This window comes from Colobus angolensis, unplaced genomic scaffold (assembly GCF_000951035.1).
Source record: "Colobus angolensis palliatus isolate OR3802 unplaced genomic scaffold, Cang.pa_1.0 Scaffold42, whole genome shotgun sequence".
Lineage (NCBI taxonomy): Eukaryota > Metazoa > Chordata > Mammalia > Primates > Cercopithecidae > Colobus > Colobus angolensis.
The window spans coordinates 3,496,020-3,520,664 of NW_012117599.1; the positions used below are offsets into that span (position 1 = coordinate 3,496,020).

At 42.2% G+C, this 24,645-nt stretch overlaps 2 protein-coding genes across 4 annotated transcripts in view; one reads left to right on the forward strand and one right to left on the reverse strand.

The window, feature by feature from the left end:
- EIF5B (eukaryotic translation initiation factor 5B) overlaps nt 1–7,141 on the forward strand; it is a 63,049-nt gene extending 55,908 nt beyond the window's left edge. For both annotated transcript variants that reach the window (XM_011956565.1, XM_011956566.1), the window contains 7 exons: nt 420–551; nt 1,701–1,832; nt 1,937–2,013; nt 2,147–2,311; nt 4,154–4,292; nt 6,119–6,280; nt 6,666–7,141. In XM_011956565.1, coding sequence (XP_011811955.1) covers nt 420–551; nt 1,701–1,832; nt 1,937–2,013; nt 2,147–2,311; nt 4,154–4,292; nt 6,119–6,280; nt 6,666–6,773 — 915 coding nt within the window. In that variant the 3' untranslated portion in view covers nt 6,774–7,141. The remainder of the gene's footprint in view (nt 1–419; nt 552–1,700; nt 1,833–1,936; nt 2,014–2,146; nt 2,312–4,153; nt 4,293–6,118; nt 6,281–6,665) is intronic.
- A 619-nt stretch (nt 7,142–7,760) lies between these two features.
- REV1 (REV1, polymerase (DNA directed)) overlaps nt 7,761–24,645 on the reverse strand; it is a 64,641-nt gene continuing 47,756 nt past the window's right edge. For both annotated transcript variants that reach the window (XM_011956570.1, XM_011956569.1), the window contains exons 12-22: nt 19,952–20,172; nt 17,974–18,146; nt 15,312–15,414; nt 13,598–13,763; nt 13,177–13,370; nt 11,689–11,922; nt 10,964–11,084; nt 10,151–10,368; nt 9,906–10,062; nt 9,503–9,605; nt 7,761–8,635 (exon numbers count right to left, since the gene is read on the reverse strand). In XM_011956570.1, coding sequence (XP_011811960.1) covers nt 8,524–8,635; nt 9,503–9,605; nt 9,906–10,062; nt 10,151–10,368; nt 10,964–11,084; nt 11,689–11,922; nt 13,177–13,370; nt 13,598–13,763; nt 15,312–15,414; nt 17,974–18,146; nt 19,952–20,172 — 1,802 coding nt within the window. In that variant the 3' untranslated portion in view covers nt 7,761–8,523. The remainder of the gene's footprint in view (nt 8,636–9,502; nt 9,606–9,905; nt 10,063–10,150; nt 10,369–10,963; nt 11,085–11,688; nt 11,923–13,176; nt 13,371–13,597; nt 13,764–15,311; nt 15,415–17,973; nt 18,147–19,951; nt 20,173–24,645) is intronic.

Here is a 24,645-nt window from a genome sequence, read left to right on the forward strand (position 1 = left end):
AGGAGGTGGAGCTTGCAGTGAGTCGAGATCGCGCCACTGCACTCCAGCCTGGTGGACAGAGTGAGACTCTGTCTCAAAAAAAAAAAATGTTTATTAGCCATTTATTTCCTCCTTTGTGAGATGTACATTTTTCTTCTGCATTATCTTTCTTACAGATGTATATGCGCTTATATATTCAGGATATTGGTTTGTTAGTGTGTTTTGCAATATCTTCTACTCTTGTGACTTTTCCTGTGGTATTTTGAGAAATGGAAATATTTCATTTTAATGTTAAATTTATCACTCTTTTATTTTGTGGTTATTGCTTTTCATGCCTAGTTCAAGAAACCTCTAAGATCATGATGAGATTCTCTTATATCATCTCCTATTGCTAACCACTTTTGAAGTACCTTTGGTAACAAATGTTTTTATCTCTATAGAACCAGTATGAAAAGCATAAAGAAGTAGAAGCAGCTCAGGGGGTAAAGATTCTTGGAAAAGACCTGGAGAAAACACTGGCTGGTTTACCCCTCCTCGTGGCTTATAAAGAAGATGAAATCCCTGTTCTTAAAGTAAGTTCATTTAAAATTTTTTTTTCCTCAAAAGTTCTGGCATGTGTCAGCATTGCACATGCTAGGGATGGTGACCAAAACTGGCTTTGTCTTTGTGAAGCCTGCCATCTCTTGGCCTCTTAGCAAACTTGATGTTTTTGAATTACTTCAGTTTGTACAGTCATAGGAATTGGTATAATTTTTATGTGTACTAGAATTATAAAAATAATGCATTTTATTCAAATAAAAAAATGAGTCAAAAGCTACAAGTTGGCTGGGCATGGTGATGCATGCCTGTAATCCCAGCTACTTGGGAGGCTGAGGCAGAAGAATCACTTGAACCTGGGAGGCAGAGGCTGCAATGAGCCGAGATCGTGCCACTGCACTCCAGCCTGGGCAACAGCAAGACCTTGTCTCAAAAAAAAAGCTAGGAGTTGTATATTCTTTTTTGGCCCATGTCCATTGTAGTTTCATAAAAGTGGACTTTGAGCCATAGTTTGTTCACTTGCCAAAGGGAAAATATAACTGTTCCCAGCACATGGCTCTTGTGTCCTGGGGCCATGTTTATTAGGCAGCATCAAGTCATGCTGTTGGGAATAAGCTATCTCAGGGCCAGTGAGAGAACAGGACAGGCCTGCCTCTTCAGCCAGTCCTGAGTATGGAGTGGACTTATGTCCCTTCAGTGGCATTGATAAACTTGTTTTACTTATTTCTGGTTAAAATCTCTTCTTCCATTTCCAGACGAGCAGTGATGGAGGAAGGAGCTGCTGAGATCATGAGATTATGGTATTTCCTAGTTAACACAGTCAAGCTGAGCTTTTGGGCTATCATAACACATTACATTTATGTGGTGCTTTTTTAACTTTAAAAGATTTTTTCTTCTGTACTGTTTAATTCTGCCCACCCATCTATTATATTTGCCAAGTGGAGCAGAGATTAAACATATTTCAAAACTAGTAAATTTAAGACACAGGTGAAGCGAGATACATTTAGGGTGTGGCCCCCAAATCTCCATTCCAGCACAGGTTCTGTTGTGCCTTTTGCTCTATCTAAGCCTTAGTTTCATATTTGCAGATAAGTACTTGACCAAAGAGGGAAACACGATTTAAGTCTAGACTGCTGAGGATAGAGGTGTGTTGACAACCTTATCAAATCTGATTTCTTTACAAGGATGAATTGATCCATGAGTTAAAGCAGACACTAAATGCTATCAAATTAGAAGAAAAAGGAGTCTATGTCCAGGCGTCTACACTGGGTTCTTTGGAAGCTCTACTTGAATTTCTGAAAACATCAGAAGTGCCCGTAAGTAGTTAGGCCTAGCTGCGCGAGCGAGTGCTGGCTGGTCGTGGTTTTTGGTGCTGTTACCATTACCTGATACATAAACATGGAAACTCCCATTTTGTCAGTATGCAGGAATTAACATTGGCCCAGTGCATAAAAAGGATGTTATGAAGGCTTCAGTGATGTTGGAACATGACCCTCAGTAAGTAATTTCTCTTGCTATGAAGGCTTTCATGTTACTTACCTATCTTAAAACTGTCCTGTCTTTAAAAACTGTCCTCTGTGACATATTCTGTTTTTCATTGAATGGTCTTTGGTGTGTTTTAACCTTTTAGGTATGCAGTGATTTTGGCCTTCGATGTGAGAATTGAACGAGATGCACAAGAAATGGCTGATAGTTTAGGAGTTAGAATTTTTAGTGCAGAAATTATTTATCATTTATTTGATGCCTTCACAAAATATAGACAAGACTACAAGAAACAGAAACAAGAAGAATTTAAGTAAGTTACTGTTTTTATTGACTTCGAGTCTTTGTTACTGAACATGGTTGAGAATTACTGAATTCCAGAAAGGGTTGTAAACAGCAAAATCACGGCATTGGCTCCTCGACCAGCGGCTGCATCCTGCATCCTGCAATGGTGTGTTGCAAACCAGAAACCCAGCATACTGGGTCGTTCCAGCAGTACGCAAACAAGTCTTGTCTGTGACTTCAGTTTAATATAATCTTGGCAGACTTGGGTCATGTTAATGGGTTAGTAGTTATTATTTTGGGACTTTATCTTGCTTATCTGGGATTACACAGATTGGAAGTAACAAAACTTGAGTGAGGAAAACTGGGAAATAAGGTGAGAGATTCTGTGGGAGAGAAGTCCATTCCTGTACCAAACTTTCCGAGTACTCACAGTGCAGGAATGAACTACATTGCTGCAGTGGTGGAGGAAGCATCAGCAGAGAACCAGGCCGGCCTCCCTGCTCCTCTGAGACAGGGTCTCGTTCTGTCACCCATGCTGTAGTGCAGTCACATGATCACGGGTTACTCCAGCCTCTGCCTACTGGGCTCAAGTGATCCTCCCACACCTCGGCCTCCCGAGTAGTTGAGACCTACAGGCTCACGCCGCTATGCCTGGCTAACATGTTGTATTTTTGGTAGAGACAGGGTTTTGCCATGTTGGCCAGGGTGGTCTTGAATTCCTGAGCTCAAGTGATCCACCTGCCTCTGCCTCCCAAAGTGCTGGGATTATAGGTGTGAGCCACTGTGCCTTGTCTGGGACAGGCTCTTATTGCAGGACAATCAACACATGTTGACAAGTGCTGAAAAACCAAATAAAGCAGGGAAGGGCCTAGATAAGGAGAGGAGGGCTGTGATTAATGATGTGGTTGAGGAAGGCATCTCATCTCTTCAGACAGAGCGCACATGGGGAATGTTCAGAGAGAACAGCAGTGTGAGGCAGAGTGACCAGAGGGGACAGTGATAAATGAGGTCAGAGAGGGTAGTGGGACCTGTATCATCAAGAATCTTACAGGCCATGGGAAGGATTGAGCTGCTCTGAGTTGTGCAAGAAGCCGTTGCCAAGGCTGTGTTCACAATCAGACTGGCTCACTGGGTTGTTATGTAGACCTTGGGTTGTCAGGAAGTCAGTGGCAAGACCCTGTCAGGAGGCTCCCACAGTCCAAGCAAGAGGTCTAGGTGATTCAGACCACAGTGATGACAGGAGTGATGGTGTAGTTTGGGATACATTTTTCATTGGCGCTTACTAGTAAATACTCGGATTTAGACTGGTATGTGGTCACTTTAGATCATGCAACCTGAAGTGAGAAGAATTCTGCTTGATTAAGAAGACTGCCGGAAACTTTTAAAGCACTTTAAGCGTGTGCTCAGTAAGCAGGATCATCATGTAGTGGCCTTTTGGATCAATGGTTTGGGAATGTGGTGGAGAAAAGGAGGGTGATAATATGGTTTGATGCCTCTGTGGTCCCCCAGTAGCCTACACATGTGCCAGACGAAGCCCTGCCTGTCACCAGGTACTGCCTAGGTTCTAAGCCCCAGACTGGCTGACATCTTCAGCAGCCAAGCTCAGTGTTTTAGACTAGGAACAGAATGCTCCTGTGATGCAGCTTCTGTTGGAGGTAGGGCTTTAAAAGAGAAGAAAGCAAAGACTTGGGAAGCAATAGAATGGGGAGGAGGAGTTTAAGAAGAAAAGGAAGCAGCGCCTGCCTGCCCCTCTCCTGTGGCCGCGGGGAAAGCTGCTTTCCTCTAATGCGAGAAGCCTGATGTTCAGCTGCAGTTTTTCTGTTTATGTTTAAGTGATGCTGTAAGCTTAAAATTTTTTTTTTCCTTTCAGGCACATAGCAGTATTTCCCTGCAAGATGAAAATCCTCCCACAGTACATTTTTAATTCTCGAGATCCGATAGTGATGGGGGTGACAGTGGAAGCAGGTCAGGTGAAACAGGGGACACCCATGTGTGTCCCAAGCAAAAATGTAAGTTCTAGTTGTACATTTTGTGGGTCATTTCTTAAAGCAGTAAATGGGTGTCCAAGAGTCATAGCAACACAGCTTTGTTCCTGTAGGTCACAGTATTGTGCTGTGTATTTAGTGTGGTCTCCACCTTCTTAACAAATGTTTCAGTGTGTTTTACCTCAGTAGGAAGAAAATGTGGTAACTTTAAAACAAGCAGAGCCTGTCACCTGCTGTGCTTCAGTGTTGGTAAATACCAGTGCTCCATAGTCAGTGCTGACTCTTAGCCCTGATCTCAGTGCTTCAGTTAATTGGGCTCCACGGCACTTTATTGCCTTTTATTTTATTTTGAAAGGTTTCAAGCCTGTGGAAAAGCTTAAAAATGAGTATAATGAACACCCATGTTTACCTTCTCTTTCTATCAGCATACCTAAGAAAAATTAATAATATTTCAACAATATCCTATAATTTGCAGCCCTCAACATTTCACCAATTATCCCAAAGATGTCTTGGTAACTCTCCCCACTGATCTGGCTCAGTGCCCTGCAGACTGCATTGCACTGGGGCTGTTTTGTGGTTGAGCCTCAGTCAAGAACAGTCCTCCATCTTTTTTGAAGTGTCCCAGTGGTTTTGCAAATTCCTTCTCCATTTATTTGGATTTATCTGTTTCTCTCCCTCCCGACCAGACACAAGTTAGAGTTATTGGAAAGACATGCAGTTTCCCTGTGTGCCTGCCTCTTGCATAAGCCAGCCTGTCTCACTGCTGCTGATGCTCTTATTCCCTGGGGAAAGTGCTAGCTGCCAATCATCTCCATTAGAAACTTGCCCCTTTGTAATTACTCTGTAATCTGTCTGGTACCTGGAGTTCCTAATGGACATCCTGTGGCTCTCGTACCCACTGGCAAGCCTTGCCTGTCAGCTGTTACATAGATGGTGGCAAAATTGTGGATATACCTGTCCCCCATTTCTTACAAAGAACCTCTTCCCACTGACCTTTTTATTGAGTCATAGACTTAGCAGGTTTTTTTTTTTAAATATAATCCATTACCTTTATTCTTTTGATAGATTATCCAGTGTGGTCAGTAGGAGCTCATTTAAACTGGTTCCTGTATCCTTGACACATAGTAGTCTGAGCATCTTCTTCCTTTCTGGTGCAGTGAGATGTTCCAGCCTCATCTAGTACTTTCCCTGCCCCAAACCTGGTTCCTGTAAATGGGCAGTGGCACTTAGAAGTTGTCATTGATTCTCTACCATTTCAGTGGACTAAGCCAGGACATTTATTTGTGTTATTTTCTATGTGGCTTTGGCCTCCTAAATCAAACAGAGCTCTCTCTCTTTTCACTCTTACTCTCCTGAATCCTTTTCTCCACAAAGGAGTCAGGGTTTTTGGCCCCAAACTCTGAGATCACATCACTCATCTGCTCACAGGCCGTCATTCTTAAAATTTCAGGGTCAGTCCTCACTCTGACTTCATTCCCACCAGCCACTTCAAGCTCATTCCTGACTCGGACCCTTTGTGCCTGCTGATGCCTTCTATTATGGCACCTGTCACGTCAAATGGTAGAGCAAAAATACGAAATGACATTGGGTCAACAGGGCGCTTAGAATGTTTTGCAAAGCACATTATCTCCTGTCATTCTTACAGCTGTCGTGAAGGGAACAGGGTGTTGGTGGTGCCAGCCTAATATACCAAAACATTCCACTGTGAGACCTTAAGGGATGAATGAAGGATCGCACTGCCATGACTTTTAAAACAGGCTTTTGCCCCAGTTCTTATTTCAGTTGTCCAGCCATGGCGCCTGTGATTGGCATGAATTCTTCAGCATGCATTGTAATATGTTGTTTTACAGTTTGTTGACATCGGAATAGTAACAAGTATTGAAATAAACCATAAACAAGTGGATGTTGCAAAAAAAGGACAAGAAGTCTGTGTAAAAATAGAACCTATCCCTGGTGAGTCGCCCAAAATGTTTGGAAGACATTTTGAAGCCACAGACATTCTTGTCAGTAAGGTAAGTATTCCAGCAAAAGTGGCATACTTTAAGAAATGGGGAATCACTCTTCTCAGGTAACCTGTACCCAGTAGCTCCTTGGACTTCAGTTTGATTGTAGTATCTGATGGGACTGGATCCCCCATTAGGGCCTGACCTCTAGCTGGGCCTTGTGTTTTGAGGAAGTTGCCCCATCAGGAAAGCAGCACCAACAGAGAAAGCTAGGACTTTTAGATCCCCTTGTGCCTGACACGCCAACCAGATGTGATTTTGGAATTCTACTCCCTTAGGCAGGCAAGCACTGCATAAGCTTTATTACGGTGAGAGCAAGCATCTGGGGCCACAGCTTTCTTTGGCACATGTTTGTTATGTTCTGTTTACCCTGTTTGTGCCTCGGGCATTGCAGATCAGCCGGCAGTCCATTGATGCACTCAAAGACTGGTTCAGAGACGAAATGCAGAAGAGTGACTGGCAGCTTATTGTGGAGCTGAAGAAAGTATTTGAAATCATCTAATTTTTTTCACACGGAGCAGGAACTGGAGTAAATGCAATACTGTGTTGTAATATCCCACCAAAAATAAGACAAAAAATGGAACAGACGTTATCTGGACACTGATGGACTTAAGTATGGAAGGAAGAAAAATAGGTGTATAAAATGTTTTCCATGAGAAACCAAGAAACTTACACTGGTTTGACAGTGGTCAGTTACATGTCCCCACAGTTCCAATGTGCCTGTTCACTCACCTCTCCTTTCCCCAACCCTTCTCTACTTGGCTGCTGTTTTAAAGTTTGCCCTTCCCCAAATTTGGATTTTTACTACAGATCTAAAGCTCTTTCGATTTTATACTGATTAAATCAGTACTGCAGTATTTGATTAACCAAGCTTCTGCAGATTTTGTGATTCTTGGGACTTCTTTGATGTAAGAAATACTTCTTTATTTATGCATACTCTTCCCACAGTGATTTTTCCAGCATTCTTCTGCCATATGCCTTTAGGGCTTTTATAAAATAGAAAATTAGGCATTCTGGTATTTATCTGCTTTGTGTGAAACCATGGTGTAAAAGCGCAGCTGGCTGCTTTTTACTGCTTGTGTAGTCATGAGTCCATTGTAATCATCACAGTTCCAAAGCAAACTACCAATAAAGAAAGAAAACAGACATCCACCAGCAAGCTCTGTTAGGCTTCCATGTTAGTGTAGCTTCTCTCCCACAAGTTGTCCTCCTAGGACAAGAATTATCTTACCAATCACACTACCTTGTATGCCAGCACCTGGTAACAGTAGAGGTTTTTGTACATTATGTACATTAATCTTGATCTGTTTTGTCCTAGAAAATTCCATCATACATACGTACATTTCCTGATATTTGGGCTTAGTGCTTCTAACTTGTTGCGGACACAACTTAATGATTCATTCATGGTGGTAATCTGTAGCTAGTTTTAGGGTTTTGTTGAAGTCAGTGTGGGGTGTTTGAGGAAAAAGTTCCAAATATCCACTAGCAGAGAATTTTAAACTACATTTTTATTTTAAAGTTACGGCATAACATATAGCATAAAAATATTTTATATCCGTGTGAAAATCTATACCATTCTTTTTTATCATCAAAGTTTCTCAATGGCCAGTAGAGGCAAAGACAACATCACCTCTGATCTACGGGACATAATGTTCCCAGGAAAAAATCTTCAAGTGGGTGTGAGGGTGTTTCTAATTCAAAACATGTAGATTTCTCCACATGGAAAAAGTAAAGATTTTCTTAACATGCTCCTGTGTTCATGCTTGGAGACAAGAATAAGATGGTTTAGAAGCTTTACCCTTTCTTGGAACAAGTAGAATCCCGGTCTGAGACCTCTCAGGAATTTCAGAGCTTAGCAGTCTGGCCTGGAGGTTTTTCAGCCTTTTAGTATAATAAACAGTAGCTGCTTCCTAGAGTTGAGTTTTTAAGGATTCACAAAAAGGAGCCTGTACAAAATATACATACAGTTCTTTATTAAACAACTGTAAACACTTCACTGTAAAAATCCATAAAACTTTATAAACAAACATTTTGTAAATAGAATCTATGCTACAGTGAAAGAATTAACACAATTATTTACATGCAATACTGACAAATTTGGCACTTTTTGAAAAGAAATGTACAAAACACTTGCTTTAAAAGAAATTTAAAATTATAAAAACTTCGAGCATTACTATCATGCACTTTGCAAATACCTCACAAGCACTTATGGCACAGCGATCGGAGAGCACCAGGCTCCCTGGTAATAATATTTATGTAACTTTTAATGTGCTTCCGTATGTTTGTTGTAAAACCACCTGAACATTGTCAAGAATAAAGTCAAACGCCATATTCCAAACCGATTCCACCGATTGCTGCATCAACCTAAAGGTAGGGAGAGAAGAAATGCCATCAGGAAAAGTCCTTAAGACTATTCCTTTTTAAAAATAAAAATTGATTTTGGCCAAAAAAAAAAAAAAAAAAAAGCTCATGCCTGTAATCCCAGCACTTTGGGAGGCCGAGGTGGGCAGATCACCTGAGGTCGGGAGTTTGAGACTAGCCTGGCCAAACATGATAAAACCCCGTCTCGATAGAAAATACAAAAATTAGCTGGGCGTGGTGGCACATACCTATAATCCCAGCTACCTGAGAGGCTGAGGCAGGAGAATCTCTGGAACCCAGGAGGCAGAGGCTGCAGTAAGCCAAGATCCCACCACTGCCCTCCAGCCTGGGTGACAGAGCGAGACTCCATCTCAAAAAATAAAATCCTAGAACACCGGAAAAAAAAAAAAAACTTGTTTTGAGACAAGCTGTCAGGCTGGAGTGCAGTGGTGTAATCATGGCTCGCTGCAGCCTCTACCTCCCAAGTAACTGGGACCACAGGTGGGCACTACCACCCCCAGGTTATTTATTTTTTGTATTTTTTAGTAGAGATGGGGTTATGCCATTCTGGCCAGGCTGGTCTCAAAACAATCCACCCACCTCAGCCACCCGAAGTGAAGTGTTGTGATTACAGGTGTGAGCCACTGCGCCCAGCCCACTTTCTGTGGTTTCCTAATCACATATAAGACTTTGAGGGCAACACACTTGGAACCTTATTTACTAGTCAACATGGCAAAATAATGGGTATCACTTTTTCATTAACCCTAATGAGGACAGTTTCCCAGAAAGTTTCACACTTCTCAGTACACCCTCAATTAGCCATTGCGACATGCCATGTTTTCCCATTTGATAAAAGTGATGAATTACTACCTTTTCATGTATTTTATAACTAGATCCAGTTTTTCCAAATCTTTTTCTTCTATTAGATCAGTACAGTATTTCACAACTTGGAGAATGTCTTCTTCCATTGGATCTAGGAAGGGGAACAACTTCAAATGAGGACCAGTGTATCTTTTTGAAGGAGAAAGTCAGAAATCTACACAGATAAAGGAAAACTGCATTTCTACAAGTATGCCGCTAACAGCTATCAAAGGAATGGGCTTTGTTACTTTTCAAAGCAAGCCCCAGAATTTAAAAGATACTGGGGTAGCTGCTTTAAGCCTATTAGAGTTAGAGAAATGGGTTAAATCTACATAGTTTAGTCTGTTTATGTTCTCAAATCATGAGACGACTGCATCTCAGCCTTGGGCCATCTAACACAGGCCAAGCCAACCTGAAATTGTAGTTATCCATTCTCTGAGCAAGGTCTTCACATCACTGAATTCAACAGCTCCAGCTAGATTGGGTGCTGGAGGTCTCACACAGCCAGCTGGGTCAGACTGGAAACTAGAAAGGCCTGGCACACCTGAAGTAGAAGCAGAGAGTTCTTCCTGTTAAGAAAACAAAGGATAAAATTGCTGTATTCACACATTATCCAGGTACATTAAGATCTCATAAAGGTCAAAGTTAAAGAATTACCAGGGGTTTCTCTGCAGGAGTTCCTTCATGTTTTAGAAACCCATCAATTAACTTCTGGGGACTGCCACAGGCCCCTGGCAGAGTTTTTGCAGGACTGTTTGGCAGCTTGTTTTTCAAAGGACTCTGAATCCTTTTTGGGGAACCGATGGGTTTTTTTTTCTTGTTTCTTTTCTTTTCTTTCACTGCTGCCTTTAGATGAAGTAAAGGATTCTTTGGCACTAAGAGAAGGTAGATACAAGATCCTCAACAAACTGCTAGTACGGATAGTCTGGATGATAGTAGGTTGGGTTCTCTTTTCTCCTCCCGAATACAACAGGCTCCCTAGCCTACACCTCCCCTCCTGCCCCAAGTGAGAGGCAGTGAATGGCAATGGCCCAAAGTGCAGGCTCTCCAATTCTCTCTTTGCTTTGCCACTTACTAATTCGGCCTTTGGCATGTTGCTCATCTATGATGGGTAGTAATAAATGTAGGTTTGGTGTTTGTGATGCATTTTGAACCTACATCCTTTGATTTATTCATCTCAAAGGACAACTAGCTGAACAAGTATTCAAGACACTTCTGGTAATGACCTATCCCAACTTTTTTAAAAAAGTAAAAAGTGGTGTGTTTAAATCCTGAAAGTACAGACACAAATCCAACTAAAATATGACGATATTTACTCATACTGTATACTTCAGATATTATCCCAATATGAAGAGCTCTCAATGCAACTAACAGCTTAGACTCTGGCCATTATATACTGCAATAATTAGACAACAGTGACTCCATTACTCTTTATCTTCATTTTTGTTACATGCCACTTCCGAGGCTCACCAGATGCGCTGGCTGACTGCTGCTGACTGATGTTCTCGCCCTGCCTGCGTCTTTGATCATATGCTGCTTTCAGCTCCCTTTGAAGTTCAGCAGGAAGGGCAGCAAATACCTCAGGGTCCACCTAGTGGAAAAGACAAGGTCAAGTCAAACGTGAACTCCTAGATGGGAGCTGGTTTATCTTTTTTCACAAAATAGGTTTTGTTTTCAAATCTTACTTTTCTGATCTGTACGAATTCTTACCAGTTCCGTAATATCAAAGCTGATTAAATCTTCAAAATGGTTAGAGCAAGAATAAGGAATTAAGAGTACTAACTTAAAAAACCCACTACAACAGCAGAATCACCTGGGCAAAATGCACTAGTAGAAAATAGGAAGCAAAACATTAAAACAGGAACTCAGGTTGTTGCAGCCCCATGTAGGATTACACATCTCCACTCTGCTGTATTCAAGTGTGGCCACTGATCTGTTTGTGTCAGATCAATGTGCTTCTGTCTTATCATGCCCTCCCCCGTCTCTTCCCTCTGCTGGCTTCAGCGGGAGGCTGCTCTGAGTGTCTACATCCTGCAGATGCAGGAGATGGAGACAAGCCCACTCTTCCCTCCCCTCCCCTCCCCAGTAGAAGTGGTGTCAGATACAGGGGAGAAAGGGAGGGGAGACAGGTCCTGAGCTGGAGCAGGGGGTGAGAATACTGAAACTACAGCAGAGGGTTCCCATATTTAACTTACCTGTGAAAATGCTGGAAGGGCTATTACATTTATTCCTGTGTCACTGTTCGATTCTTGAGGTTCTGGTATTTGCAACAAGACTGTCCCAACTGGTTGTGGCAAAATTCCTGTGTTACAGCCATTTACTGGTTCTTTCCTTTTGCCGCCACGTGCCTCTGCCTGCTGGACAGCACAGACTTGCTCTACCTGTTCCCGGAGGTCAGGTGGAAGTGCTTCCAAAACAGACTGATCCAGCTATGAAACGCCAAACACACGAGTTTGAAGTTTATTAAAGCGTGCTCAGAGATGAGGTGTTTGGGAGTTAACTTTAATGCCACTTTCCATTTCAATTTGAACACTGGATAATCAATGTAAGGTACAGACAGATCATCAAGCTAGGAAAGCCACCCCCAAAAATCAGCACATTTTTGGAACGTTTTGGCCTTTTGTCATTGAAGCCTGAAGTAGTATGTGTAGTCTGGAGAAAAGTGTATATACTACTGGCCACTACCACATGACCAGGTAAGTCCAAGTACACTCACAGAATGTCCTGCAACTGGGGCCAACAGATACGGATCGCCTTGGTGAAGCTCAAAGTAGATCCCACCCCTGGGGAGGGGTGAAGGCCTGAGGCACATGTTACAATTCTGGACAGGTAAACAGTCCTGAGTCAAAAGTTCACCTCTCAGATGAGAGACTGCCCAAAAATACAAGTAATTCTACTCTGACAGCAGCACACTGGAAGAAAGGGTTTCTAGAAGCTGAATTTTCTCTAACTTGCAGGACAGAACCCACTGTTCCTTTGACCAGGGCCTCCCTCCACCTGTCCATGCACATCTGGCCCTTTGGAAACATGCAATCCCATCAACTGGGTAGGCCAGTCTTGCCAGAAGTAACTAATTGTGGGTATCTGTCACCATACAAGCGTATCAGCATTGCCCCTTCCCCTAGTTTTACAGCCAGTATTTAACATCTCCTGCCTCCTTCCACGCTGGGGGTGCGGGGGCACAAATAAACTTGCCCAATATAGCTTAAGGTGCTACCTTATACTTTCAAAGACCAAGGGATGCCAGCAGCATATCACATGTACAGCCCACACAAGCTGAATTAAACCATCCAAAACTCCAGAGACCTGTTTGCAAATACTGCAAAACCCCTTCGACATAAGGCCTCTACTTCACCACTAGTCACCAAAGCTGCCTTGCTGAATACAGTAAGTCTACGTGATGGCCACTGTCACAGACAATGGCAGTCCGCAGGAGGACTGCCTTTCAGCTATGCTTTACAACTTGCAAGAGTGGCCAATCTTTGCAAAAGCACTTTCATTCAACCCAATTATTGCTTATTTAGAATCCAACATCATGATCTACCCAAACAAGTGACCCGTTCTCCCTTTCTTGGTTAAACGGATGAAGAAATAAAAATGCCATTTTCATTTGTAAACTTATATTTTTGTGCTTATATTTAAAAGTATAAAAAGTACTTATATTTAGGACTATAAAAATGTACCTGGGAAGGTGACGGGACCTCTATACTCAGGTTAAGTCTTGACTGCACACTGACAGGACAATGCAGACCATTCCATTTCCCTGAAGACTCAGCCTTGTTAGTATCAGGACTGGTCAGCAGATGTGCGGGAAAAGGTGGCAAAGTGCAAGTTCTAGAAGCAGATGATATTTCCAGATCCACAGCAGTCCGAAATACTACAAAGAGAAAATACATAAAATAGCCTCTTCAGATCATCAGGCAGGGCCTTTAATCCCCGATTTCCTCTGTCCATTACAAATAAAAAAACTTTATTATTGATTCATCATAATGAAGAATATAATTTTTTTAAATCACATAAAGCTGTGTCAAGTTTAAAACCAACTGCCGTCTTTCCAAGGACATAAGCAGCACCTAAACGAGAACCCCACTGATGACCACCAACCTTCTTTGTGCTCCTCTTCTGTGGGTTTCTTAGCTTTCTGAACTTGGAAGATATCACGGACAGAGTATGACCCACCAGGAAAGTGGCTCGACTGAACTGATGGGCGACTGGGACATGTGGAAGGGTTCCGATTAGTTGGAACCAACTGATTCACGTGAATCCCAACCTAGAACCCAGAATAAAGAGTATGCTTCCAGGAAAACTAAAGTAAAATATGAATTCAGCTAAGCAAAATCCTCAGCAAATCCTTTTCACTACCTCCTAGATCCTGTTTCTAGAATAAAGGTAAATGAAAGTATTCAAACAACAGCATTCTATGTAACTTATTACAAAAACAATGTCTAGACTAGCTAGTGAGTGGTCATTCATCTCAAACTTCAGGGTATCCAATTCTCCCAAAATATACCAAAACGTCTTTAAAATCAGAAGATCCAAACAAGTGGAATACTGTATATTTCACTGATGTTCTGGTCAACTAAGGTTTTAAATTAGGATAAAAAAAAAATCTAAGAGAGGACAGGCTACTTGGAAACTTAACTATTTTTATCTTTTTAAAATGAAATACTTCTCAAAAAATACTGATGGGACTGGTGAACAGCAGGCACACCGCAGACCCCTCCATAAAGTGCCATTATAACAGTATTTCAGGGAGAAATTACAATTACGGCTGGCTTAGTGACTAATCCTTCAACAAAGCCCACAATCAGGCCAGAACAACCCTTAACGTACACATGCACACATAAAACTAAACCTACAAAGGTCCTTTTTTTTTTTTTCTTTTGAGACACAGCCTCATTGTGTCACCCAGGCTGGAGTGCAATGGCATGATCTTGGCTCATGCAAGCTCTGCCTCTTGGGTTCAAGTGATTCTCCTGCCTCAGCCTCCCGAGTACATGGGACTATAACGCATGTACCAGAACACCTGGCTAATTTTTGTATTTTTAGTAGAGATGGGGGCCAGACACAGTGGCTCATGCCTGTAATCCCAGCACTTTGAGAGGCCGAAGCCGGTGGATCACCTGAGGTCAGGAGGTTGAGACCAGCCTGGCCAACATGGTGAAACCTCGTCTCTAAACATACAAAAGGGTGTGGTAGCGGGTACCTGTACCCACAGCTACTCGGGAGCTTGAGGAAGGAGAACTGCTTGAACCCAGAAGGTGGAGGTTGCAGTGAGCCGAGATCGCACCACTGTACTCCAGCCTGGGCAACAGGGCAAAAACTCCCTCTCAAAAAAAAAAAAAAAAAAAAACACCACAAAAAAAATCTATGGTTTTGACATTTTGATGCCTCTTGCCTGTTTCAAAGGCATCTTGATGTGCCTGTGGTTTCACTCCCTTCTAGGTCATCATATGGCAGACAGCAGCGTATGTTTCTGATTAAAAAGGAACTTAAAGGTACAAAATTTATGTATTCATACTCCTCACAGTCATATCTACTTCTAGGAACAAGAACAGGGAGGAAATGTGTATTAGCCCCTGGTTAATTAGGGGTACCCTGGAAAAGTACAGTAAGAATCTAAGAAAATTATTCTAAAATGAAGGAGATCAAAATGGAAAAAGTCAAGAATTTTCGTTTCTCTTTTCCTTGTATCACAAAGCAGCTAAAGACCTACATATAAAGTCCCTATATGCCAGCGATAACCATTCTGAGAGCAAGCCTCAAATGACACAAAAATTACAGAAAGTCAGAATTTACAAGGTTACTACACACTTACCCCTCTCATGTCTGATATATTTAGTTTCATTGTATGAAACATGTTTAGCATCTCCTTTCCAATTATTTTTGCATTATCTGTTGCCTGGTCAAGAGTTACAGTCCTGTAAGTGATAGAATTAGAAAACAAAAGCTTCATTCCATATGTATTCACTAGTACTAAAGTCGTATGGAACGGTTTAAAAGAGTTACAGAAAAGTTGTAAACAGTTACAAAGAAGATTATAAAAGTGAATGCCATAGTCTCCCTTCAAGGAAGCCAGAAATACCAAATTAGTTACATTGGCAAAGAAAGGGGAAAGAAAAATTATGCAACACTGGAACTTCAAGGTAAAAACAATAATGGACACCTGGGTCAACTAAAAATCAGTTGAGAAATTTAGAAAAAGGTATATTTTAGCTAACACATGCACAAATAAATACATATTTTCCAGCTAAAGCCCAAATGAATGGTAAACACAATGTTCTTGATTCCAAGAGAAGTTTTAGGTTCCAAGATTATGTATGCTGAGGTACAGCAAATATTCAGAAGAGAAAGATGAATTCTCGGTATGTTGTTTCTTGACTCTCCTTTCATTGTGTTTACAGTAAAGCCAATAAACAATTCTTAGATCTTTAAGAACTCTTGAGAGAGGACCAAATGATCCATCAGCATTACTAGGTCCCAAAGATGTGGTGACCTCACCCACCATTTCCTTCAGAGCTGTTTGAGCTTCCCTGGAATGACCAGGGTGTCCCATTATAAAGAGAATTACTAACTCAGTAACAGATTAACAAATTACTACCAGTTCTCTTTCCAAAGGAAAGTTATTTCATGTTTTGGATGATCCTTTCCAGGTATAATGAACAAAGTTCCAGGCCTTTAAACAAGAAATAGTCCCAGAAAAAAATACTTTAAACTGAATCTGATTTTCCCATAGAAATGTTTAAGAAGACAATCGCATTACTTCATCTGCTTATAGAAATGGCCACTAAAAACTGGGCACAGTGGCTTACACCTGTAATCCCAAAACGCTGGGAGGTCAAGGCAAAAGGATTGTTCAAGGCTAGCCTGGGCAACAGAGCAAGATCCTATCTCTACATAAAGAAGTTTTTAAAGTAAATAAATAAATGACCACTATTTACTATTTGAGATATATGTATATATCATCAACACTTACGTCAGTAAATATAATTCAAGACAACCAACTGATAAAAAATGTATTTCATAAATCATGTTGTCTAATTGTAATTTGTAATTCCTGCTTTCATGGTAACCTGGGAGTTTCTCTGTTTAAGAGCAGTCATCTCACGACTTAGCAATATCATCATATACATGAATGCACCATGTGTGGTTGGCATTGAAGCTAATCTTCAATGAAACTGTACTTCATAGTTCCTTATAAGTAGCTTTCAAAAGTGTCAAAAGCCTCAAAACTTTGGTTTCACAGATGACATACAGTGTAACATAAAATGACATGTAAAACCACGTATCTTCATATGGGTCACAAATCTTACATGAAGTTTAATATGAAGTAGTTGGCCCTGACACAAAAAACGAGGGTTTCAGGCCAGGTACACTGCTCACGCCTGTAATCCGAACACTATGGAAGGCTGGGGTGGGCGGATCATTTGAAGTCAGGAGTTGAAGATAGCCTGGCCAACATAGTGAAACCCTATCTCTACTGAAAATACAAAAATTCGCTGGGCGTGGTGGCATGCCCCGTAATCCCCGCTACCCAAGAGGCTGAGACAGGAGGATCGCTTGAACCCAAGAGGCGGAAGTTGCAGTGAGCTGAGATCGCGCCACTGCCCTCAGGCCTGGGTGACAGAGTCAGACTCCATCTCAACAGAAACAAAAACAAAACAACAGGCTTTTAAATGCTTTTACCAGTTTTCAGACATTACAGTGATTCACTCATCTTTTTACCAATTAAATTTTATACACCTATGTAAATGAAGTTGCTCTCCTTCACCAGCATTTTTCTAGCTACTATAGTCTGCCTTTGTGTATCGTTTGAGACAAAATCTCACTCTGTTGCCCAGGCTGGAGTGCATTGGCACAATCTCGGCTCACTGCAACCTCTGCCTCCTGGGTTCAAGCGATCCTCCTGCCCCAGCCTCCTGAGTAGCTGGGACTACAGCCGAACGCCTCCATGTCCGGCTAATTTTTGTACTTTTAATGGAAATGGAGTTTCACCATGTTGGCCAGGCTGGTCTCAAACTCCTGGCCTCAAGTAATCCAGCTGCCTTGGCCTCCCAAAGTGCTGGGATTACAGGCATGAGCCACCACACCCGGTCTGTATCACTGTTTTTAAGAACTACACTGAAATTTCCCTCAGGAAAAAAGTTTCACCAAGTCCAAAAATTATAGCAGTCCCTTTGGTCTGCAGCCTTGCCCTTTCTTTCTGTCCATGCGGTAAAGTTAACAGTCCAAAGATGCCAAGCAAAGGCTGCCAAGGTCTGGAATGCTGTCAAACCAACCTCCTGTGTGTGGGCCTGGCTGAAACCAAGTGTATTAACCTAAGCTGAATGCCTTAGGCTGATGCCTGCTTCTACAGAATACCAGATAACATGGGTTTACAGGTCTTTATTCAAACTCCTCCTTGGTTTTTTTCATTTTCTATTACTTATACAATTTGTACTGAAATATAATTACCGATATCATTTTTGAGGTGAGCTTACCTGGCAATGTTATCACAAATTCCATGGCCTCCAAATTTTGCAGTTTCTACAGGAGCCCCAGCCTTTCGTACCATGATTTTGAGAGTTAGACGTCTACCCTTCATGCCAGTGGCTTCTAGTCTTCTTTGAATTTCTTCTGAAAGACTCAGAAGAAAAGCTTCTGCCTCTTTTGGCTATGGAAAGACAAACATGGAGAAACTTCCATTCCATTTTCCTATATACCTAACAATTGTTCTCAAGTATTTTAACTCTGAGTATTAAACATATTGGTTACTCACTATCATGCTTAGCATCTATTAAAAAGAAACGTGGCCAGGCGCGGTGGCTCACACCTGTAATCCCAGCACTTTGAGAGGCTGAGGCTGGTGGATCACCTGAGGTCAGGAGTTTGAGACCAGCCTGGCCAACGCGGTGAAACCCGTCTCTATTAAAAATGCAAAAATTAGCTGGGTGTGGTGGCGTGCGCCTGTAATTCCAGCTACTCAGGAGGCTGAGGTAGGAGAAATTGCTTGAACCCAGGAGACGGAGGTTGCAGTGAGCTGAGATCATGCCACTGCACTCCAGCCTGGATGACAGAGGGAGACTCCGTCTCAAAAAACTAAAACTACAACAACAAAAACTGTTTGGTATACCCTCACTATTAAATAAAAATACCCACCTTCCCAACAAAGTGAATGTAATGAGTACTTTTAAAAGATATTTTTCCTTTCTTTTCTTTTCTTTTTTTTTTTTGAGACGAAGTGTTGCTTTTGTCCCCCAGCCTGGAGTGCAACAGCATGATCGTGGCTCACTGCAACCTCTGTCTCCCAGGTTCAAGCGATTCTCTTGCCTCAGCCTCCCGAGTAGCTGGGATTACAGTCGCCTGCCACCACGCCTGGCTAACTTTTTTATATTTTTAGTAGAGATGGGGTTCACCATGCTGGCCAGGCTGGTCTCCAACTCCTGACCTCAGGTGATTGGCCCACCTCAGCCTCTCAAAGTAATGGGATTACAGGCGTAAGCCACCGTGTTGGGCCCCTTGCTTTCTTTTCTATGCCATCATTGACTTGTTGAAATTTTTTTGTAATTATGTTAATACGTTCTGCTGATAAAATGTGTTCCAACACTGTGCTTATAGCCCAAACATCATCTATCTCCATGCCTAAGGAAACAGACTTCTGAGGTCCACAGTGTAGGCAGAGAGGGCAATTAACTCATCACATCTCAAATCCTTATGATATGCTGTTGTTCGTACATACAAATTCAAGACATATCCAGCCGGGTGCAGTGGCTCACGCCTGTAATCCCAGCACTTTGGGAGGCTGAGGTGGGCAGATCACGAGGTCAGGAGTTTGAGACCAGTCTGACCAACGTGACAAAATCCCGTCTCTACTAAAAATACAAAAAATTAGTCAGGCATGGTGGCAGGTGCCTGTAATCCCAGCTACTTGGGAGGCTGAGGCAGGAGAATCTCTTAAATCTGGGAAACAGAGGTTGCAGTGAGCCAAGACTGCGCCACTACACTCCACCCTGGGCAACAGAGCGAGACTCCATCTCAAAAAGACAAGACATATGCAAAGCCATAATCTGAAGGAAAATGGAAACCACTCAGCCATCTGTGCTGCAGCTTTCCAAAGGCCTGTGTAAGGAGGGGTTTGCTGAAACTTAACTACAGCTTAAAAAGTATTTCAAATTTTTCTCATCTTTGTTATTGTTTCACTGTAAATTAGATTATAATATCTCAAGTTCTCTAATAACTGGCCCCCAAGGCATAATCTTTTAGTATATTTTCTCAAGAGCTAAGTTTCCTCAGTCTCAGCCTGATCTGGGGCTATACCTTACCACACACTGCCTTAAAAGGCCTTCTTGAGGCTCTGGGGATACAAGAGTTTTAAGACTTAATTTCAAGCATCAAGGGTCTTATGGGTGAGCTGGAGAGGTAGGACTACGTGAAAACGTAAAGGAACAGCAGACGGTAAATCTGTCCAATGGTCGGTACCTGGGTAAACCTTATTCCGTAGTTGATCTCAGCTGACACAGATTTTCTTTCCTTTTCAGTTCGAACGGGTCTATCATCCAAGCCACGGCAGAACCTATAAAGCATCTGACCTGTTTTGGGACCAAATTCTTTTTGGAGTTTTGCCATGGTCATATACTGCAAGTCTCCACAAGTTTTAATTCCCAAAGATGCCAACTTAGATTCCATTGAACATCCAACTCCTAGGAAAAGGAATATATATAGTTCTTTAAGTATGCAGCATAAGCTACTAATAACAAGTTTATTAACACAAAATACCCACCATTTATACACAAAACTTCTCATTTAAAATAATCTTTAAAGTCTTTAGGTGACATAACTGAAGCATCCATAAGTTGAAGAATTTTTTGGTGCAAAATCATGCTAGTAGGTGTATTTCTAGACTCTACTTCTCAATTCGGACTCCACACACAGATGAACAAGAAACTTTTAAAATACGTATACACTCAAGCTATCAAAAATGTCCTTTATTAGTGAATAATATCAACATATCTATCTTATTCACAAAATCAGCTAAGGAATCAACTGTCATTTAAACAAGTCTATAGTGTGACTTACAGACATACTAGCCGACTCACGAAATGTAAGGGACTCTATTATGATTTCAGGCATCACCAAATCTCACAATGGCATAAGCCGCATTTTTTCAGTGAAAAACAGAACAAGAATTCACAAGTCCAAAGTTGGGCCCAAGTCCAAAAATGTTACATGCGTACCACTGACCTGAGGATGAAGGATCCTAACCAAACCAACTTGTGGTGGGGTAGAAGACAGACTTTTTTTTTTAATCAAAAGGATGATCTCTCTGAAGAGATATTAAGTCTCCCACAGCTGGGTCAGCAGGCAGCAGTCCCTAGGCCCTATTCTGCAAGATGTAAGCTTCAGCCTCACCTAAAGGACACTGATTAATTCTGTTGCTCTAAGTTGGAGTCTTGGTTTTCTTCAATTTGCCCTAAATGCTTTAAAAAGGTACACAAATTTGGGAAAGAGGTTTGGAGTAACCGAGGGAAACTAGAATGCTTACTAAAATGGTTCCACACCATCAAGTAAAACTTTTCCATTAATGAGGAAAAGACAGCGTTGTGTTTCTGGTCTTCCGTAGGAACTTATCCAAAGAGAACTCAGGCTGGGTGCAGTGACTCACACCTGTAATCCCAATACTTTGGGAGGCCAAGGCAGGAGGATTTCTTGAGGCCAACAGTCTGAGTTTGAGGACAACCTGGGCAACTGAGGGAGACCCTGGCTCTACAAAATAGAAAACAGAATTAGCTGGGTGTGGTGGTGTACTCCCGTAGTCCGTTACTTGGGAGGCTGAGTTAGAAAGATCCCTTGAGCCCAAGAGTTCGAGGCTATAGTGAGCTATGAACCTGCCATTCCATTCCAGCCTAGGTGACAGAGCAACACCCTGTCTTTAGAAAAGAGACCTCAGAGTGAAGTCTGCTAACTTCTGTTCATTGTTATTATTGTCAATTCTAGCTCCTATCCTCCCGAGTGGTCTTCAGTAGCAGGAACAACCATCTAGTCCAAGTTCTCCCAGGAAAACCTCTGGAACACAAGGTTACGAAGTTGTCAATGTGGGTCCGACAAGTTTAAACCCAGACACTTTATTCCTTAATGGCAGTGAGATGAGGCGTTAAGGGTGCTGGTTCACATTTGTGCCATTTTAAAGTCCAAGCCAGAACAAAAGGCAAGTAAATACCAAAGACCCCAAGTTAACAATTAAAAAAAAAAAATTTCCTCCAGAGAAGTGCCATTCAGCAAAAGGTAAAATTTTAAGTGAAACCTAAGTGCTTTTCAAAATGGGGAGGAGAAACACAAGGGAATAGACAAATTACATACTTGGTTGGTCAAAGGTAGACACTTGGCACAGCTATTTGCTTTTAGGAAAGGCTTTTTTCTTCTATTTGCCCTTTTTGTATTTCTTTTTTGTCATAAGACTTCTCAACATCAGGGAAGACTTTCTCTCTTTTTTCCCTCCCATTGTTGCCCCACTTCCCACTCCCATAATCTGACCATGATCTTTCCCTTACAGTTGTGGGGAACCAATCTGTTCTCAGGCACTTGCAAGGTCAGCAAGAGACAAGCATCATCCTGGGTTGTGTCAGTGTGTGTGTGTGTGTTGGGGTGGATGGGCGTGGGCAGAAACCCATAGTGTAAAATTTTAGAGTATCCTGAGTATACTAGAACAAAATTATTAGGCACTACAGGTGCCAAGGAAAGGCTCTATTAAACATCACCAAGTTAACCATAATGAATCTAATCTAAGTGGACGTCCCTCTATGAAAGCAGCGCAGCTCTTCTCCATGCAAGCTCATCTGATGGAATGAAATGGCCTGAACTGGAGGTGGGGGAGGGAGGCAGGGGCTGTGGTGTACCTCCAACTCCTACTGAGCGCGGGTGGGAAAATTAAACTTGGAGCCAGGACCAAAACCTTGAAGAAGGCTGCTAGTTTTAACTAAATGCGTCAATTAAGTAGGTTTTTATAAGGGAAAGATGGCAACTCTATGGACAAAGTAAGGGGGGCTCCAGGCCCAAACAGTGCAGCCACCTATTAAGGAGAAGGTGAAGGAAAATACGCTCCTTTAGAACCAAATCTCAAAGAGAAGAAAGAGTGAAGGAGGTTCCTGGTCAAGCAACTGGGACAAAGACCTGGCGTCTGTCCTTGAAGGGGAACTACTACCCTAGGTTAAAAGTGGCCAAGAATGTTCCCTCCTTGGCATCCAGAACTTGGCTATCCAATACAGACACAGAGGAGTAAACTTCAAAGAATAAAGTTTTCACCATCTACACGAGTGCTGTTCAATGGAACTTTCTGCAATGATGGAAATGTTCTCGTCTGCTATCCAACACAGGAGAACCTTGCTCCATGTGACCACTGAGCACCTGAAATGTGGCCACGGCAAGTGAGGAACTGAATTGGTAGTTTTATTCAACTTTAAACTGTACTAGCTTCATTTGGCTAAGTAGCTACTGTATTAGTGCAGATTTTATGAACACCTACGTGATCATGGTGGCTCTCTGAAAATGGGACAGAGATGGAATTCATATGCTGGATGCACAAACCCAGCAAAAGCTGAATGAGGTGCAGAGGGTCCTTCATTCAAGAGTGCATGCAAGGGTGAAAAGCCCTGCAAAGATCCAAAGAAGAAGTAGAAATGGTTCTTCAAACTGTAACAGTCGTTGGGGTCCATCCTTTCTTTCATGAGGTCACCAGATCATAGTCTCCTAAAGCAAAAACTTTATTGTATTTTTCCTTCTTATGTAGCTATTCTAATTGTGTATTACTGTGCGCAGCACATATGTGGTCGCTAAACATTTACGGGTACAAGGGACTAAAGAGGTTAGAGATGGGGCAAGTTACCACTGAATTTCTCCTGGTTATTGGTTACAGGACCAAGTTCCCCAAAGCATGTTCCATAAGATATAAATAGGTACTATAAATTTATCACCAAATATCTTTGAGAAATTACTAGTCTTTATCAAAGATAAACAGGGTTCTTTCCTAAAGTAATTCTCAGGTCTTTCACTGTACAAACCCCTCCACCACAGAAGGTTCCCTCTCGTGTATGAAACCCCTTTTTAAAGGAACAGCTTCTAATCTGTGGAACACACTTCAGGACAGGAGTAACAATGGAGAAGGCAGATATTTTACAGACCTGAAATGTTCTGTAACAGTCAGGTTAAGGATTTGGGGATTTTACGAAAACCACACGGACCACCGTGAGCGATGCAGGCCCTGGCTCTGAAGAAGAGAAGGCCAGCTCTGCTGCCCTTTCAAATATCCCTTAGGAAATTCAAGGCTGTGCCTCAGCTTGGCCAGGACATGTAACTTCACACTTGCCCTTCAAGAAATAAAGTCTTTCCAGCCATGAAGCAAATGAAGTAGGATTACTAGGTCAAGTAGCTAAAACGTCCCTATTTCTATTAAAAAACAATACCACCACCACCACAAAGAAAACTACAAAAAGCGTTCAATTTAAAGATGGTGTTTTGGACTAAATTGTGTCTTCCCCAAATGACTGAAGTCCTAACCCCAGTGCTTCATTTGTTTTTGTTTTTCTTTTGTTGTGTTTTGTTTTTTCAGCACAGTCTCACTCTGTCACCCGTGCTGGAGTGCCGTGGTGCGATCTTGGCTCACTGCAACCTCTGCCTCTCGGGCTCAAGCGACTCTTGTGCCTCAGCCTCCCGAGTAGCTGGGACTACCCTGGCTAATTTTTTTGTATTTTTAGTAGAGACAGGGTTTCACCATGTTGGCCAGGCTGGTCTTGAGCTCCTGGCCTCAAGTGATCCACCCGCCTTGGCCTCCCACAGTGCTGAGATTACAGGTGTGAGCCACCACGCCCAGCCAGTGTGACTGACTGTATTTGGACACAGAATCTTTAAAGGGGTAATTAAGATAAAACAAGGTCATATGGATGCGCCTAATCCAACATGACCGGTATCCTCAAAAGAGATCACGACGGAGACATGCATATGGGGAAGGCCATGTGAAGACATAGGGAGAGGGGGGTCACCTACAAGCCAAGGAGAGGCCTCAGAAGGAGCCAACCCTGCTGACACCTTGATCTTGAACTTCCAGTCTCCAGAGCTGTGAGACAACGCATTTCTGTAGTTTATGCCCCCCAGTCTGTGGTACTCTGTTATGGCACCCCTAG